Source organism: Mytilus californianus, unplaced genomic scaffold (genome assembly GCF_021869535.1).
Source record: "Mytilus californianus isolate M0D057914Y unplaced genomic scaffold, xbMytCali1.0.p SCAF_2, whole genome shotgun sequence".
In the NCBI taxonomy this organism is placed as follows: Eukaryota; Metazoa; Mollusca; class Bivalvia; order Mytilida; family Mytilidae; genus Mytilus; species Mytilus californianus.
Genome location: NW_026262668.1, coordinates 29,862,306 through 29,880,657, shown reverse-complemented (window position 1 = coordinate 29,880,657; position 18,352 = coordinate 29,862,306). Strand labels below are relative to the sequence as shown.

Genomic DNA, 18,352 nt, shown 5'->3' with positions numbered 1-18,352 from the left:
ACATTTTTATGGTCTATTAATTAAATCACTTTTTGTTTCTGTGTATTATATTGTCGAAACTGCAGGACTGGCATTTTATGATACATATTCTTGGGTATACATTTGCAAAGAATATTTCACCCTAACTCAGGCCTTTTAGATAAAGCTAATAATTGCAGGGACTTGAATGAATTAGATTCTTTAACAATGTTTAAAGTGCTTGATTACAAATGAATTTTAAGGAAAAAAATAAGAACATTTTTGAAAATAAAATAAAAACTTATGATGAAAACAGTAAACTCAAATGCTTCACTAGGTAAAGAATTAGTGGTCATAATTTTGAAATAGAAAAAGGTGGATAAAAATTCCTATAAACATGATAAAGGATAGAATTGTTTGTAAAATTGACATAACAACTTAGAGATAATCTATTTAAAAATTGTTTACCTTCTCATAATAATGTCTCTGACCAGTTTATGAATAAAATCTTGAATCTTATAAATAAAATCTTAACCAAGAAAAAAAAAGTAAAAGAAATGCTAAACCTCTATAACATGGAACATGTTTAAAATATTGGCTCCTTTATAAAAAAAAGTCATTAGAACTGAGGGCAGAAACCTATTATTTTTTTTCCATGTGTTTTGATTTCTTTTAGAATTGTTATTTCTTTGCATTTTAATGTTTGTTTTTGTTGTTTTTTGTCAGAAACTTGATGAAATTGTAATATGTTTATATGACAAGAAAAATATTATCAAATTTTTCTATAATGAATATTTTGAATATACATGTATCTATTTAATAAAGAAATAATGAATTGCCTAAATTTTATTTAAAATAATTCCTAAAGATAATCTTAAAAATTTGTTAAACAATGTTAAATGCAGTAAGTATAAACAATTTTGATTTTAGAAAATTAATTTGAGAAACACCTTTTCAATAGAAAAAGGCAGGCGTTGTGCGTTTGCATAATATTAGAAGATGATATTCATTTATTATTCACTTGCCAAAAAATACATGTAAAAAATAACTTAAATTGATAGAATACTCAAAAGGTATAACATCAAAACAAAGTCATGAGAAAATTTTTTCAAAAAAAAAAGTTAGGAAGCTATATGTTCAACTAGTTTTATTATTTCATTTTATTTTAGAATTTTCTTGTCATAATCACAGTTATTAAATTTGACAAACACATATATTTTACCTGAGACACTTTACCTGTAAGTTTTATAATTTTAACACTTCAATTCAGTAATGATTTCCCTTTATCCTTGACTAGTTTTTGATTAATACCTTGTGTATTAATTAAGCAACAGGAGGTATAATGATGGACATTTAGGGCCATCATGGTGACCATATATTTTATGGCCACCATTAATAAGACAATGTCACAGGTAGTACTGTACCGCTGTGAAATGTTAAACAATTTAAGAAAAACAATATGCTTGAACAAAAATATCAGCCATTTGCAATTACTTTAAACACAGGTAAATGAAAATAATTTTGTTGTTAGGTATACGTGTACAGTTCAAATGGAGAAAGGAAATATTTTTACAAAATAAATAATTTTGATGTTCATAGTACGAAGAAGTGAAAATTTATAGTATTACCAAAAAACTTCTCAAAGCTGGTATATAGACCAGATATAACCCTGAATAAGTAAACATTAAATAACAAAAAAGCATTACAGTTAGTATCAACAGGTCAAATAAACAAGAAAGTACGATTTGAGAGTACTCGCAGTTACTGACAGCTAGTTAAAAGCCAAAAACAATTAATAATAAAAAATCATGCATCAGAGACTGAAATCAACTAAAACACATCCCAGGGATTTTGTATTTTAACATCATGGACAGTCAAAGAAGACATGAAAGTTCATTTGAGAAATAACATCCTACCAATGTGTAAATACCATGAGTAGTCTATCCTGAAGGGGGCGTCTGCGTTCCTTATACATTATTTAATTTTTTGTCCACCCGGAAACTGAAGTGCATCTATTGATTGGTAATCAATTGTAATTATTAATACACTGTTTCATTTGTATACAGTAAAAGTAATAGTGTACTGCAATTGGTATTCCTTACCTTATTTGTTTCTTTTATCTACAATCTAGCAATCCTTCACTAGCTTATTCCTTTGTTTATAGTGTATTTTATCGATGAGCAAGCAGGTGAAATCAAACTATACGAAGGAGAGGAGTTTTGTTTAAAATACCAGACGTCACGTTGGAAATATGATGTAAAGATCTACAAACAGTTACAGAACTCGATTACTGTTCCTGTTCATCATTATATTATCAAGACATATGTGACAACTGAAGATTCTGGATGGTATCATGCAGAATGTCATGGCGTTAAAAGTCAATATACTTGGTTGACAGTTCAACGTAAGTTAGTTATATGTCTAACAGAAATTGTGCTGATTTCCCATTTTGTTTAACGTAATAGAATGCAACTATTCTTTATTTATGCATCAACGTCTATACAAGATAATAGGTAAAATGTATAGCTTCAGAATTGCATGTTCTTATATTTATGGTTAGGAGGATTTAGTATCGTATTGACCTCAACCAAAGCCTAAATTGTTATATTAATAATCAACAACTATTGTATGAACAATGTAAAATTTGGGATACATAGAATGTATTTTAGTAACATGCTGTATGCCCTGTGCTATATGCTGTTTTTGACTTAAGAAAAGCTAAATACAATAGTAGTGGCGTACAAACTGAGTAAATACAAATGTACATATGATCAAGTTTCAAAGAAATCACCAATCCTTAAAAATATTCGAATAATAATATTTTAAGATATCGAATTATTCGCGAGTACTCAAAGTTAAATCACATATCACTACACACGATGACAACCAAGACTTGCAAAAGCAGACGCATGAAAAAATTTCGAATAGTGAAAAGGAAAACTTTATTTTGTCAATAATCAAAACCTCGATCAAAATCCCGTGCCTGATGACAAAGCACGACACACGTATCTTTAGTTATTTAGTTATCGTTATAATTTGGATGACTTTCTGTTATTTGATATTACTATGATTCATTATGTATGTAATGTTAATGCAAAACAACATGATAGACACATTTATTTTCAAGTGTAAGATACAATTATTATAATTGAAAACATTCACCAAATTGCGCATTATGTTAAAAAAGTATAGAAATAATCTACGGAAAAAACTTTTAAATATTTTAAAACGAAAAGTACGCCATGTTTCTCTTAAAACATTTAATTTAACGAACATGGCTGCAATGCAATATTCAAATTGTGCAATGTGATTTAAATATATTATTTAAATTATGAAACATTTTTCAGACATTATTGCGTTATTTACTAGAGTAAATATTACTCTTTGTAATAAACTTTAAATAGATAATATATCAATTTTAAATCTGTGTTGTGTAGTTCCCTCATATTTTTCCGAAATGTTTTATAGGCTGATTGTTTTTTTTCTGTTGACATTATTTTGCTTTTTTTACGTAAATAATATAAAAAAGATGAACTTTTGTACATTCTTTATCTTAAAATGTTGACATTGCAATGTATGTTTTACATAAATTTATCTAATTGCTATACTAAAGAATAATCAAAAAATATTTCAAAGAACATGTAACGACTTTATATGCGCAATGTTTTAGTCATACACTAAGCAAAACATCATTTTCTAACAGAGAGTGTTCATACGATATAACATAAAAGATAATATTATATTTGCCATAACCCTTTCATATGAACATGATGAAAATGGTAATTTCCGTAACAACTAAATATAAGGTTACTCAATTTTATATTGACTCGCTCTTAAATATACTAAGTGAATTCGTTCTTTTATCGGGATTCCAAAAATATCTTTATCTTTTTTGTTTACAAAGAACACATTAATGCAACAGGTTTTCGTTGATTTTTTTTTATAACCGCCTCTCTTGAAATAACATCTTTCAATTATCTTTGCCATTATATGCAACAGAACATGGATCTATTGAACGAGTCTATAAATTTCTTTATCAATCGATTATAAATAATCTGATTATTAGTGAGTTGTCCCATTTGTCGTTTATTGAAAATGCTCAAACCGCCGTTAAATGTTATCCCTCTCATTGACGTGTATTTAAATATAGATGCACAATTATAATATCTAATATGGCTTCAGTTGCAATGTGTCGATGCCCATGGTTAGACAGGAAAGGCATTATCGGGACTATCATCCATTATACATGTTTGGCAGAAAGTTTAGTCATGATGAGCTACGGCAACGGTACATGTTCAATATGACACCATTGATTTCCTTAGTGATGAGCTTATAAGATTTGGAGAGAATCGAAGTAGCGTAGCCGCAAAAAACTGCGTTCACTATTGAGCAACAATTCATGGCTTCCATTCTTGTTTACCAATATGGTAGTGGCCGTCAGTTGCATGAATTTGGAGATACAATGGGTTTTAGCAAATCAACAGTGTCAAGTTTCGTTAACGATGGCTTAATAGCAATGGATTGATTGATTAATTCCAATGTGCTATTTCGTGGTTGTCAGTTTGTATTGATAGAGGAAACCGGAGTGCCAGGAGAGAACCACTGACCTTTGGTAAGAAAACTGACAATCCTAGTTAATTAAGATTGCGGTAGAGCTCAACTGCCACTGATGGGATTCGAACTCATAACTTCAGTGTTGACAGACTAGTGATACAGTAATTCGACTACTTAGACCACTCGGCCAACGAGGTACCGATATCAAAGGAAGAAAAATACATACAAGAGCACAATAATGAACAGAACTATGTCTTATGTCAAATCTGGATTTCAAAATGTGATCGGTCGTCTTCAAACATGTAACGAAGACGAACCTTATATTTTGAAAAAAAGTTTCCTCCACAGTGTTAATATACGGGTTGTTTGTAATCTTCTAGATACGTGTAATTTTGTTTGTTCAAATTTCTGATCGACAGAAAATCTGTTAGTTTGGCATTTTGTTTCCTTGATTAACAAAAGTAACATTAAGAAATACACCTTAAAAATTACTTGTGATGATCGAATATTTACCAATACATTTCAAAGAATAAAAAATATATGGAATTATGAAACAAAAGTAATTTGTAATATACTACATATGTTTGCATGGTGACACTTCAAATAGAAAAATGTGACCACCACATAAATGTATTTAAAAAAAAAAACAATATTCAGGACAGTTCCCCATATAGTACCATATGATCACGTTTTTCTGGAGACTGCCAAATAAGATCATACCCGTAGTACTATTTTAGAATATATTTAGACAACAGTAGTTTACTGATGTCCATATATCATGAACCGATTAAGAAGAAAAATCTTAAGACGTCAAAATGAAAAAAACTGAGGGAATCGCATAAACTCAAAGAGGAGCGAGACTTGGTCTGTCGACAGGGTGAAATTGCAGATTAAACTCCTATTCTAGTAACTTAGGATGTTAGTTTCAATCATTAGTGAGTTGAGGAATATACATATAATATCAGTCAACTAATTCTTTGAATACAAATGTCTCTGGTTTCACTTGTGTTAAACTGATCAAGGTAACTGCAGTTACCACGATCCCAATCTGGCGGAGGTAGAAATAGGTAAAATCGTTTTCTGTCAATTTCTCCGTGTAAACGTGTTGTTTTCGAGAATAACTCAGCCGCCAGGTTGATCTGTACGGTTTTGTTTTGTGTGTGCGTTCTTAATATTGTATATGGCCTCGTTACCAAAATAATAGCCATCGAAAATTGTAGGCAGATAATCGTAACACCATGAAATTTGTTTGATATGATAATCGTAGCTGGACAATCTGGACAATCAATTGTCGATATTTGGACATGAGAATAGTAACTTATCAGTGATAATCGTAACTTTATCTGTTGATCGGGACGGCGACTATAACTAAATCTTGTTTTAAAGTTTGATAATGTGACCAGACTAAAGGAATAATTGGTTATCTTAAACTAATTTACTGTTTTCTTTGTAGATATAGTCTATATATTTTACAAGTTAAAATTTACGGTAAATGTTAATGGTATATTGTATACTTAAAGAAGAAGATATATTCCTGAATTTAAATGATTTTTACAAATAATTTATAACAGCAAATTTCAATCAATATTCGTTTTTGCATACCAGTACTAACTACTGGGCTGGTGATACTCTGTGGGACTTACAGTTCATTAACAGAGATATCGAACGGGGGTAGTTATAAGATTAACAGTACCAATTTACCTGCTCCAGATGTTTATTTCGACAACTCATATTATGTCTCTTCAGCATGTGTTCAGTGAAGCCCGAGTCCAAAAATATTTGAAAATCTAAAACCAAAAACAAACGTTGAAGAGCTTACAAAACCAAAAAGAACCTTAATAAAACCAAACCTGGATAAGGAATAAAAGCTTTGCATGCAGGAGATATATTTCTTAATCTAAAAAAAAAGCAAATTTCAATCAAAACAATATACGTATTTGCATACAAGAAACGACGTACTGGCTACGTGACTGGTGATACCCTCGGTTGCTAACAGTCCACCAGCAGGGGTATCGACCCAGTGGTAGAAATGACATTAATGGTACCAACTGATCTGCACCAGATGCGCTTTCGACTATTAATGGTGATCGTGAAAAAAAATGGATGCACTTGATGGCAGCAGATATAAGATTGATTTATTGATTGTTGGTTGCTTTAGTCTGGTGGCATATATTGCATGCATGTTCAGGACGAGAACAAATTCATAAGATATCGGATTAAAAGTCCCCATTCTGCACGGACGCAGCTGCGTATCTATACATCCCAAACAGCCAAAACGGACGCCCCACTTTGGCTAGGGTTTTACTGCCGGTCGGAAGAATACCAAGAGTGACCATATTTCTATTCCCCAGTCACCATGGGTGGTGGCAGATATAAGAAAGCTAATCAAAAAATAGAATAGAGCATACAAAAAGAATAAGAAAACTGGGGATGAATAAGATGCTACTATAAAAGAATTGAAGAGCAAAACCCAGTGAGAAATAAGAAAGCCGTTTTGAAACACATAGCAGACATAGTAACACAAAATAGTGAAGCTGACAGCAGTACTGACTGCATGAAATGGTTTGGACCTATATAAAGCATAAACAATCAGATGGGAGTAATATACCACAACTATAAGAATAGAATGATTACTACATGACGATTCATCAGACAAAGCTTATAACATAAATGCACAGTTAAAAAAGGCTATCTCGGGTGAAAAAAGACGTTAATGAAACACAAACCTAGACAATTTAGATGCAACATGTCTGGTCAGCACTGAGGGTCAGCATAAAACAGCAACTGCTGCCGGACTGACTAATATTTTTTTACAAGGCATTTGACAAGGTCATCCATAGTCTATTAATCCACAAGCAATCATTGATAATCATACCACATCTTTTTTTTTTTTTATTTTGAAAGTTAAACAACTGTACGTTTCTGGTTCATTTCTATACATATATATTTGTAAAAAAACTAAATCCATGCTAATATGGGGACGAAGTCCTAAATTACAGTAGAAAAATCAATAATAATAGAAAAAAAATAAAAAAAATCTACTAATGAACTCAAAATCGTTAACTTTTTTTTCTAACTTTTTTTATTTTCCCGCATCTGCGCAGAAATCTTTTCCTGTATCGTTTATCTCTGGATTAGAGTAAAATATTTGAGGGACGTGCCTTATAACAGTAAGCAAATCAATAGAACTAAAATCAATATAAAAATCAACATACTATTGAGATCATAGCGTTTCTCTGTTTACATTGAAAATGACGTCACAACTAAAATCCCTAACAACAGAACCAACATCGGAAACGTTTCCGTATTTCCGTTTCTTTTTCAACAGATTCTGGAGTAAAATATGCTTGAATTCAAAAAATAATTTATACGGACTTCGTCCCCTTTCACAGGTAACACCTGCCTCATATTAAAGTGATCAAATCTGTATGGAATGATTGAAAAACTTAATAATTTTATACCATATTTTAGTCATTCATTAAGGTATGCCTATGGTGGTGAACAAAATATATTCCGTTAGCAGAGGTTACTGATAAAAAATCAGCTACTATTATCATTGAAATATTCTACAGTTACGATTATCTATCCAGTTATTTGTTCACAAGTTACGATTATCTTCTTTCGGAGTTACGATTATCTTCCTACAATTTTCGATGGCTATTATTTTGGTAACGAGGCCATATATAATATCAATAACACACACACACACACACACACACACACACACACACACACACACACACACACACACACACACACACACACACACAGCAAAACCGTACAGATCAACCTGTCGGCTGAGTAACTCTCGAAAACAACACGTATACACGAAGAAATTGGTAGGAAACGATTTTACCTATTTCTACCTCCGTCATATTGGTCGTGGTAACTGCAGTTACCACGATCAGTTTAACACCAGTGTGGTTTGTAGTCTTTTCTCTCCTAAAATACCTGTTACTTTATTATAATTCGATGTTTGGGGAACAACCGTATTGTATAGCGGATGCGGTGATTTATTTAAGGGGATAGGAATTTTTAAAACTATACATCCTGCATGTAATTTTTCCCGTGAAAGAATTTGTCTGCAGACAAAAAAATTATTCTATTGAATGTTAAAACCATTGATAATATTTTCCCTTTACAACAAATATTTAGATAATTATCGACTTCCCAAAAAAACTTTAGGGGGTATGAAGAAATATATTCTACGTAATAGCTGATAAATACAAATGCCAATCTGTGTATTAGGAACGACCTGTTGATGTCTTTTAACTTAATTAAATACATGTAGAAGCATTTTAAGATAGTTTTTCTCAACAAAATTTCATTTACAATGTTTCGACATAATTGTCAGTACGATTTAATTTTAAAAAGTAATACACCACATCATTTAACAACTGTTATGATAAGGAAACGCATGGAATATATAACCCTCCCCCTCCCCCCCCCCCCCCCCCCCCAAATAAACATCAAAACTCACTCTATTGTATGTGTATTGTTTCACTTCTTTTGAATATATTTTGTCGATCATACGTTATGGATTCGTGATACTTGTAAAAAAAAGCTTTTAGAACATAGAGTATCTATCTAGCTTTACTACAATGTACCAGTATCCTCCATCTGAATCTGCTAATGATTATTATTTGAATACTTCGTCTTCATACCATATTGTGACATGTGCATTATAACAATATGACTTTTTTTTTACAAGGTGGTAGGTTGTAACTATTAAAAGGCATTAGCATTTCCCTCAGTTTTGACAGAAAATTTGGATATTTTAAAATATTTAATTTCATGTATGATCAGTTAATATGCATATATATTTTTAAACACACTTGCAAATGTTCTGCAAAGCTCTATCCTTCCGGTAGGTTCATCGAAGTATGAAATTACATCCAATCAAATTAAAACAATATATGTATATTGTTCCTTATAAACTACAACATTTCTTATTTCACGCAAATGTTAAAACTATAACCTCCAGGGTATAAAAAAACGGTATCACTTCAGTGTGAATGTTGGGGTTCGATAATCCGTTTTTTTAGTTCCATACAAGCAGAAAAAAATTCCCCGCCAGTGTTATATTTCAAACATTTTTTACACACACATGCATTCAATTCATTTTATTTTCTTAGTAACCATTATAAATTGTACATTCTATTATCCGTCAACTGTGTTTATTCACTTGTATAGTACGAATATTATTTACGGATTATTACGAATGCTTACGTGTTGTTTACGATTTCATTCAATTCGTATTACGATGGCTTTACGGATTGTAACACGTGATTATAAGCACTTTATGTGTAGTTATGAATACTTTACGAATAGATATTTATACTTTATATATACGTTACGTATTATTGCGTATTTTTTATGATTCGGGGAAAAATTTAAAAGCTGCAAAATTGCAATTACTCGTATATTAACCCGAACCACACACGAAGGCAACACAAAGATGTGAATTTTTATTACGATGTTTATACGCAGGACACACAAAGGAAACACGATGACTATACGATGTCGTATTGAGAATACGATACGTTCAAACTTGGTCACGAAGGTGTCACGAGACCTCCCGATGGTATAAAACCTTCTACCGGCCGTGGTAAATTTAATTTATTTACCTTATATTTTTGTCCTTTATCCTTACTTAACAAGATATTTTAATTTCTATGTCAGAGTAATTTCCAATCAAAATTTTAGAAACAAATTTATTACTCCATACACTTTTTGCTTTAAGCTACAAAGCAATATGTAAAAAAATAATAATCTGTTCATCATCATAATGTTAGTGTCTATGTATTGATTTTACTGCCACTGCATTGTGGGAATAATTACTGGAAGATCCTGGCCTGCTTTTGCACTGAAAAAGCCTTTGAGGTAAAGTAGTGACCCAGGTATATTCTAATTTGCCTCAAATCCTGGGTTCCAGTGATCCTTGCCCTCTAATGGTAAACATACAGGAACTTTATCATAATTCCATGACCCTGGGATGACATTCTGGTTCTTGTCCTCCAAGTCCATTAGGTTTTTGTCGGTGGCTGGGTATCTCTGTCTGATTGTACATTGAAGGATCACACAAGTTGTGATGATTTTTCTGTATGTTTCTGTTCTCTGGTTCATAGTCCTCGGCAAAACTCGGAACTTGTGTGCAAGAATACCAAAGGCATTCTCCACTACACGCCTGGCTCTTGAAGTCTATAGTTAAATATTTTCTCATGGTGCTCCATTTTTTCTGATGGAAAACGGTTTCATCAGGCACTTTCTGATCCCAAAAAGGCATTTCCCCTACTATTTAGTATGGGCAGGAACGTCATCACCAGGAAGAGACTTCTCTTCAGGTAGATTGAAACTGTTTTTCGGACTTTCCAGGCCTGCCATCAGTTCTGACCCTTTGTAGATACTGGCATCGTTCCAGGAACCATCAGAGCCGACATCAATCAAGATAAACTTGTAGTCTGCGTCAAGAAGGGTCATGAGAACAATGTAGAAGAAGCCCTTGTAGTTTCTGTACACAGAGCCAGCATTCCAAGAACAGGGGACGTAAACATGCTTGCTACCACAGCAGTGTGGAAATTTCTATTTCTTCTTAAACTGCTAAGCAATGATGGTACACTCCATAGTTGTAGTAGGACACTAGATCACCTCAACATCAAACTCGGTTTTGATGGCATCGCAGACTTTATTAATGATAAAGGAGATGGTGTTTGGAGAAACTCTGAAGTTGAAGGACAGGCTTGGATAATTGTAAACGCAGGCCAGGTGTCGTAGAGTGATGGACAGCTTGAGACCAGGAGGGAGATACTGTCTGTACCATATGTCCTTCTTCTCTATTCTGCCTTATAACCTTCGCAGGAATTCAGCGTAGACGCCTCTGGAAAGTCTTTTGTAATTGTAGAAGGATTTCTCATCTTCTGTTTTCAGCTTCTTTATTAGAGTGCTATTGTGGTCATAGCGTTCTCTTCTTTTGTCAGACACTCATTTTGCGACCCAGAGCTCGAGTTCCTCCTTTGCCTCATTTTGTCCCTGAAATGGAATGTAAAAAGCAAAACAAGATAAAGACATATGCTGCCTTCTTTTTCCTAATTGTTTCATCATCAAAGTATTCCATTCTGCAGGAACTGAACTGCGAATAATTGTAATTGAAGCTTTTGGAGTTACACACGCCTCTATTCTGTAGAGTTGCTCAGGACTGACTGAGGAAGATGCTCTGATGCTGGCCTTTTATATGTCCACGTTACCATGACACATGTGAAACGTTTGAGCTACTCAAATTCGGCTGTCTTCGCCGACACCGTGATCTCATTTCGATGTCACGATCGCTACATGATGGCATTGCGAGGGCTTTGCGTAGTCGTGTGGCCTTCCTGAGAAATCGGGCAGCTTCTTGTTTCCTTTGTATTGTCTTCGTGAGGCGTAAATGCCCGATGACACAGATGATCACACGAAGTTAAGACGAAGATGACACGATTTGACAAAAATGCTCTCACAATGGCCTTACGAAGTGTAAAATGGACATACGAATTCAACACGAAAATGAAACTTCGCAATGTCTTTCGGAAATTTTTGGCATGCCAAAGATTTTGCCACCGCTCACGAAGTTGATACCGGAGCCTGAAAACCCAACCGGCAGTCATACGATGGCTTAAGACGCCCTCACGAATTGCCCGATGTTTTTATGATCGCACCCAAATTTGAACATTTCCTTTACCGTGTGTCCATATAGTGCCAATGCCAGGACAGTGTGAAGCCTGCATAAGGAATCGTAAGAAAATCCGTGTATGTGAAGGGGGCATTCAGCACATTACTAAAGATAAATCCTCGCAATAATTACTAGTAACATTTCTCTTTAAAAGTCTGCTAACGACACAGCATTACACAAACATTCATTCTGTTCATTTTATTCTCGTAGTAACATAGTATGTTCCATTGACGGTCACCTGTCCCAATTTACGTACACAATAGGATTGTTGTTGTATTTGTATCTTTCGGCCAATGAAATCGGACGTTACAAATTGTTTGTTTGCGATACACCAGAATGTTATCACCGATAACCAAACGTTAAACTTGACTGCAGTTCAGTGTTGATCGGTACTTTGTTTCTTTTGTCTAAATGATATTGTTTTTTTTAGGTGCCGATCAAATGAGTCAAGCCATTTTTAACTGATTTTTACATCTTGTTCCTATCTTCTGATTTTACACCACTGTCTCAGGCTAGGTGAGGGTTAACCTTTATAACATAAATTTGATCCCGCCACATTATATATGTACCCTTCCCAATTCAGAAGCCTGTTACAGTAATTCAGTGGTTGTCGTTGGTTGCTGTCTGTCATTTTTGTTTTTTCGTTTATTGTTTTGTCATATAAACTGTTCAAAAGAAGAAACGCATAGCTCGGACGAATTTTTCAAAATGCAAAATATATGTTACAAGGTAAAAAGAAACGGTCAATTGCATCTTCGAATTTTAACAGGTAAGTTTTAAACTTTAAATGCTCGTTCTTTTGATTTGGCTCTCTGCCACTTGAAATTTGCGACTATTTTTGCCGCGAAATTTTGATAACATTTTTCACGAGAACTTTGTGGTTAACTCAACTGTTACACTTTTGCGCATATAAGGACCAAGTATGAAGATTTAATTTATCACAACGTTATAACGCTGCCATGCCACGGTTGTACCCTGCTATTCGAAATATCGTCATCGGCCGTCTCCAGGCCGGATTGTCCCAAAGTGAAGTAGCAAGAACTGAAAATGTTAACCAGAGCATAATTTCGCGATTTTGGAACTGATACCAGCAGACTAGCTGTACTATGGATCGCCCGAGGAGTGGACGACCTCGCCTAACGACTCCTGGACAAAATAGCTTCATCCGGATATTTCATCTACGGAATCGAATCGTTGCCGCAACAGCAACTGCAGTTTAGATACCAGGATTGAGAAGAATCAGCTCACAAACAGTCCGCAATCGACTGCGACAGCATGGCATTAGACACAGGAGGCCGTATTTTGGACCTGTTTTGAGGCCGTTACACAGATGGAATAGAGTCCGATGGTGCAACAGATTGAGGGGCTGGACATTCCGAAACTGGCGCAGAATCTGGTTTAGTGATGAGTCCCGTTTTATGCTGCAGAAACGTGATGGAAGAACTCGTGTCTACCGGCGCATGAATGATCGTTTTGCTTCCTTGTGTGTCCAAGAAGTTGACAGCTTCGATGGAGGAAGTGTTATGATGTAGGCGGCTATCTCTAAGGACCGTAAAACGAAATTGGTACATGTTCCGGGTAATTTAACGGCTCAAAGGTACAGAGACTAAATTCTCCAACCCCAGCTGATGCATGTTATTGACCGACAGGGGGAGTTCTTCCAGCAGGGTAATACTAGGCCTCACACAGCGCGTTTAACAATAGACTTTCCTGAGCAGAACAACATCGATGTGCTACCTTGGTCTTCCAAATCACCGGACTTGAATCCTATTGAGCATCTATGGGACCAACTGGATAAACGTGTGCGCCAGCGTCAACCTCCGCCTCAGACCCTTGATCAGCTCCGACAAATGTTGCAACAGGAATGGTGAGCAATTCCACGCAACAACATTAGAAAATTGATAGCATCCATGGCGAGGTGGTCATACACGGTACTAACTTTAATGGCACCGGAAGTAACTTTAATTGTGATAAATTGACTTTATTCATCAATCTCGAAGGAATGGACTGTCCTCTCTTCAATCAAACACGTCTTGAGTGAATATCTTTATTAGTTATTGTAAACTTTCCATTCAAAATACATGTATTAAAATTCTTAAAAATCCATTATGCGTTTCTTTTTTTGCAGAGTATATAAGACTGTTGTTTTTTTTTCGTTTGGATGGTTTAACATTTTGTCAGGTCGGGGACTTTCAAAGCTGGCTTTACAGTATTGATTTTGTTCTTTGTTGAAGGTCGTACAATGTTCAGTAAGATATAGTTACTTATATCCGCTTCAACTGCACTTTTTTGGAAAGTTGCCTTATTGGCAATCATGCCACATCTACTTTTTTTTTATTTAGAATGTTGATAACATATATCAAACACTTAAAGATGGATCAAATACCGTTAACTAGTGCAATTAGTTGAAAGCATACAATATGCAGACTACTAACTGTACATCCCTTGAATAGATACATACATGTTCCACTTAGATAAATATACTGTGCCATGTAGAAGTAATTGTAATTTGTTTGCAAATGTACATCTATTTGTTACTATTGTTTTCTGTATATATTTGGTGTATTTCCCCATTAGAATAAGAACTAAAGGCAATAAAATATAATTTAAGCAAGCATTGTCATCATCTTGAAATATCATTGAGAATAATTGATATTGAACCTTGAATGAAGTAAGTCTCCCTTTTATGCACCAACCATTAATTGTTGTGTGTGTGGGCGTGTGGAAACGGATTGGGGAGAGAGTGTTTTTATTCTTAATTTCGTGAGAAAAAGAATAATTTCTCCTGAAAATTCGAGACAAAAATCATTGATCAAGGCTTAAATTATGTCACCCTTTTTCCAAGACACTTTTTGGCCATTAACATATGATTGCTATCAAGTGTAAAATAACTTTTGTCTAATGAAACATATGTATGAGAACGTTATATTAATACCAACTGTTACTACCCTTTGTGACCAGCAATGTGTGACAAAATCTAGCCATCTTTAAATGTGGCTTATAAAAGTGTTTGTTCGCGTTCAAACAAATAAAATAAGAACAGACAGGTCCTGTCAGTAAACGGCTATAATTTACACGCACTAACCTCAAAATATATTCAAATTAAGTCAATGTTTTCGACTTAATTTTTGTTGACTGACTACTATGATATGATGCTCTACAGCTGATGAGAATGAATATGATGTTAAAAAGTTATAATCTCAGATCGACGAATTATAAATTTGGACGATTTCTTAAGTAAGGCTGTAAATTTTCAAAGGGAACAATGGTCATTGATGAATCCTTTCCTTATGTTGAATGCGGTGTTAAAATGCGGCAAGTTGATAATTCCTCGACATCAATCCGTATAAAAATAAGGAGACGTGGTATGATTGCCAATGAGACAACTGTCCAGCCAAATAATTAGCATTCTATATCAATGTCTCCTTACATCCAATAAAGCCAATCCGATTTCAAATAGTTTAGAAAATGACGTAATATTTGAGATTTCGCTGCGATCATCGAAACAGTGTGAAACTGCACTAACCTACCATACCCACGTTTTTTTTACTATACTTTTCTTGACAGTTCCTGTGCGTACTACATGTTTCCAACCAGAATGCAGTGTTTCTTTACAGGCATGGTTTATATAATGCATTTTGCCTGTGAATTAAGAAATAATTCATGGAAGTCATAGATTTGTTGGAAATTTACACATGGCCTGGGCCGTGATATTCGAATTTTGTCCTGAGCGTTATCGAGGGGTAGAATTAACAAATATCACGGCCCAGGCCATGTGCTAGTTTCCAATAAATCTATGGCTTCCATGGATTATTTCGATTCTAATAGGTCAAATAAGGTAATTTAAAAACTGAAGCGAAGGTAAGATTGCCGTGTGTATGGCTGTTCTATTTTACCCCCTGTCAGATAAAAGCTACAAATTTCAAATAAATCTAAGTCTTGCATGAATTATTTCTTGAATAACCACTAGAAAAAATGTGTTCAATCCTTATCATTCTCAACCCAAACATTTTTTTCTCGTTGGCTACTATTTACTGTCAAATCCACAGTTGACATGTCGTAACTAAGGAGTGAGCCGCCATGTTGACTTGGTGAAATCCACAAATGTGGGAATAATGCTATGAATAGAAAATTAAACAACACCTACCTCAATACTCCATTTTTATGCCATATTATCCGAACTTAGAGCGTACACGTAACGGAATAACCTTCAGCTTGGGAGTTTTCATTCGTATGACGTCATGTTTTGACATGACGTTAATGCGCCAAGATCATTCATGAAATTTCGCGGAATTTTATTCTATTTTGTTTTATACATTTTTTATGCTCTTGTGCATTAATTCTTTATGTTGTGCATTAGAATGGGAATAACGGTTCTGTAGTTTCTTTTTTCAATTTCAATTTGAACACAACGAAATCGACATAGTGTTTGCACATAGGTTACGATACATGTGGATTTACGTGGGAGGTAAATAGTAACAGCCATTAATATGTACATCTCTGATTCTGCGCTATATATAGATATATCGAGAATTTTATCACGATGTTGTTTACAAAGCAAAGGAAGCACGTCATATTAGAATTAAGAAATAATTCATGGAAGCCATAGATATGTTGGAAATTTACACACGGCCCAGACCATGTGTAAATTTCCAACAAATCTATGGCTTCCATGAATTATTTCGATTCTAATAGGACAAATACGGTCATTAAAAAACTGAAGCGAGGGTGGATATGCCGTGTGTGTGTCTGTTCTATTTTATCCCCCTGTTAGATAAAGCTGAACAAGTCTATAGCTTGCATGAATTATTTTTTAAATAACCGCTAGAAAAAAAATGTGTTTAATTCTTTTAAATCTCAACCCCAACATTTGTCATTTTTAATTTACATTTTTTTCTCGTAAGCTACCGTCAAATCCACTGTTGATATTTCCTAACTAAGGAGCCGCCATGTTGACTTGCTGAAATCAGTAAATGATAGGAAAAACAATTTTGCCTGGCAACAAGCCACCTACGTACATTTCAAAGAGTTGTTGCAAGGGTTCTCTCTCTAAATGAGACATCAAATTTAACGTACCCATTCCGACCGTAAGTAGCTGCGTACTTGTACATCCCGCACAGCCAAACGGAGGCCCCTCTTTGGCAAGGATTTTACTGCCGATCGAAAGATGACCTTAGTGACCATATTTCTATTCCTCAGTCTCCCTTGGGGTGATTTTGAAAATGAATATTCTGGACTGGTACTTACTGTAAAAAATAACCTTGTCCAAGACACGATGAAAATTAATGGACTTTGCAAGAAACAGTTGTTTACAAAAAGTGAAGAAAAAAAAATTGCATTACTTAAACCTGTTCTATCAATTTATTAACATTAACACTGTTTCACTTCAAATGAATATTCCATCAGCAACTCCCCTCCTCTCCCAACTGAAAATCAAATGGTCCTCTAAGATTATTAAAATTTAATCATGTTTTTAACTGAGCAATGTCTGAGTTTTTTTGTCATATAAATAGGTAAATAACTTGATTTAAAAATAATTCAAATTTAATAAAGCATCTCATTAAGACAAACACTCGATATGAATATCTAGGCAATAGAATTTTGGATACTCAAACGTCAAGTTATTTTCAACACGAAGCGGTAGTTATTTTGCCGATTAGTGCAAGTGGTTATCTCCCCTTTATATCACCAGTCAAAAATAAAAACCCAGCAAAATGAATAAAAAGGAGTTTACTTTACAAAAGTCAGGAAGAAAATAAATGTTGTTAATAAAACTATGTTATTATAATATTAAGAAGAGATACTTCCCTACTTTTCAGAGAAGGATAAGATGTAAAAATTAAAAGACAAAATAAGAGTAAAAATTAAGAAATGTAAACCTATACATTTTTGTTTAGCTATATTGATATAAATTAGCTCTGGCTGATGAAATTTACTTTGTAATTTTTATAATGGTATATGGGATCACTCCTAGTAGAATTTTTTTTAAACACTTCTAATAATGTTTATTGCAATAAAACATATTTTATACAGTTTGAATAATCTTTCTGAAAATGAAAATAATAAATAGTCTCTACTGATCATTTATATTTTATATTCTATAAAGTGGGACCAAGAGTCACACAATAAGTTTCT

The 18,352-nt window shown here is 34.0% G+C and overlaps 1 protein-coding gene across 2 annotated transcripts in view; it reads left to right on the top strand.

The window, feature by feature from the left end:
- Positions 1–18,352, top strand: part of LOC127729668 (uncharacterized) — a 246,127-nt gene that overhangs the window by 5,902 nt on the left and 221,873 nt on the right. For both annotated transcript variants that reach the window (XM_052237522.1, XM_052237521.1), the window contains exon 2: positions 2,123–2,362. In XM_052237522.1, the coding sequence (XP_052093482.1) occupies positions 2,123–2,362 (240 nt within the window). The remainder of the gene's footprint in view (positions 1–2,122; positions 2,363–18,352) is intronic.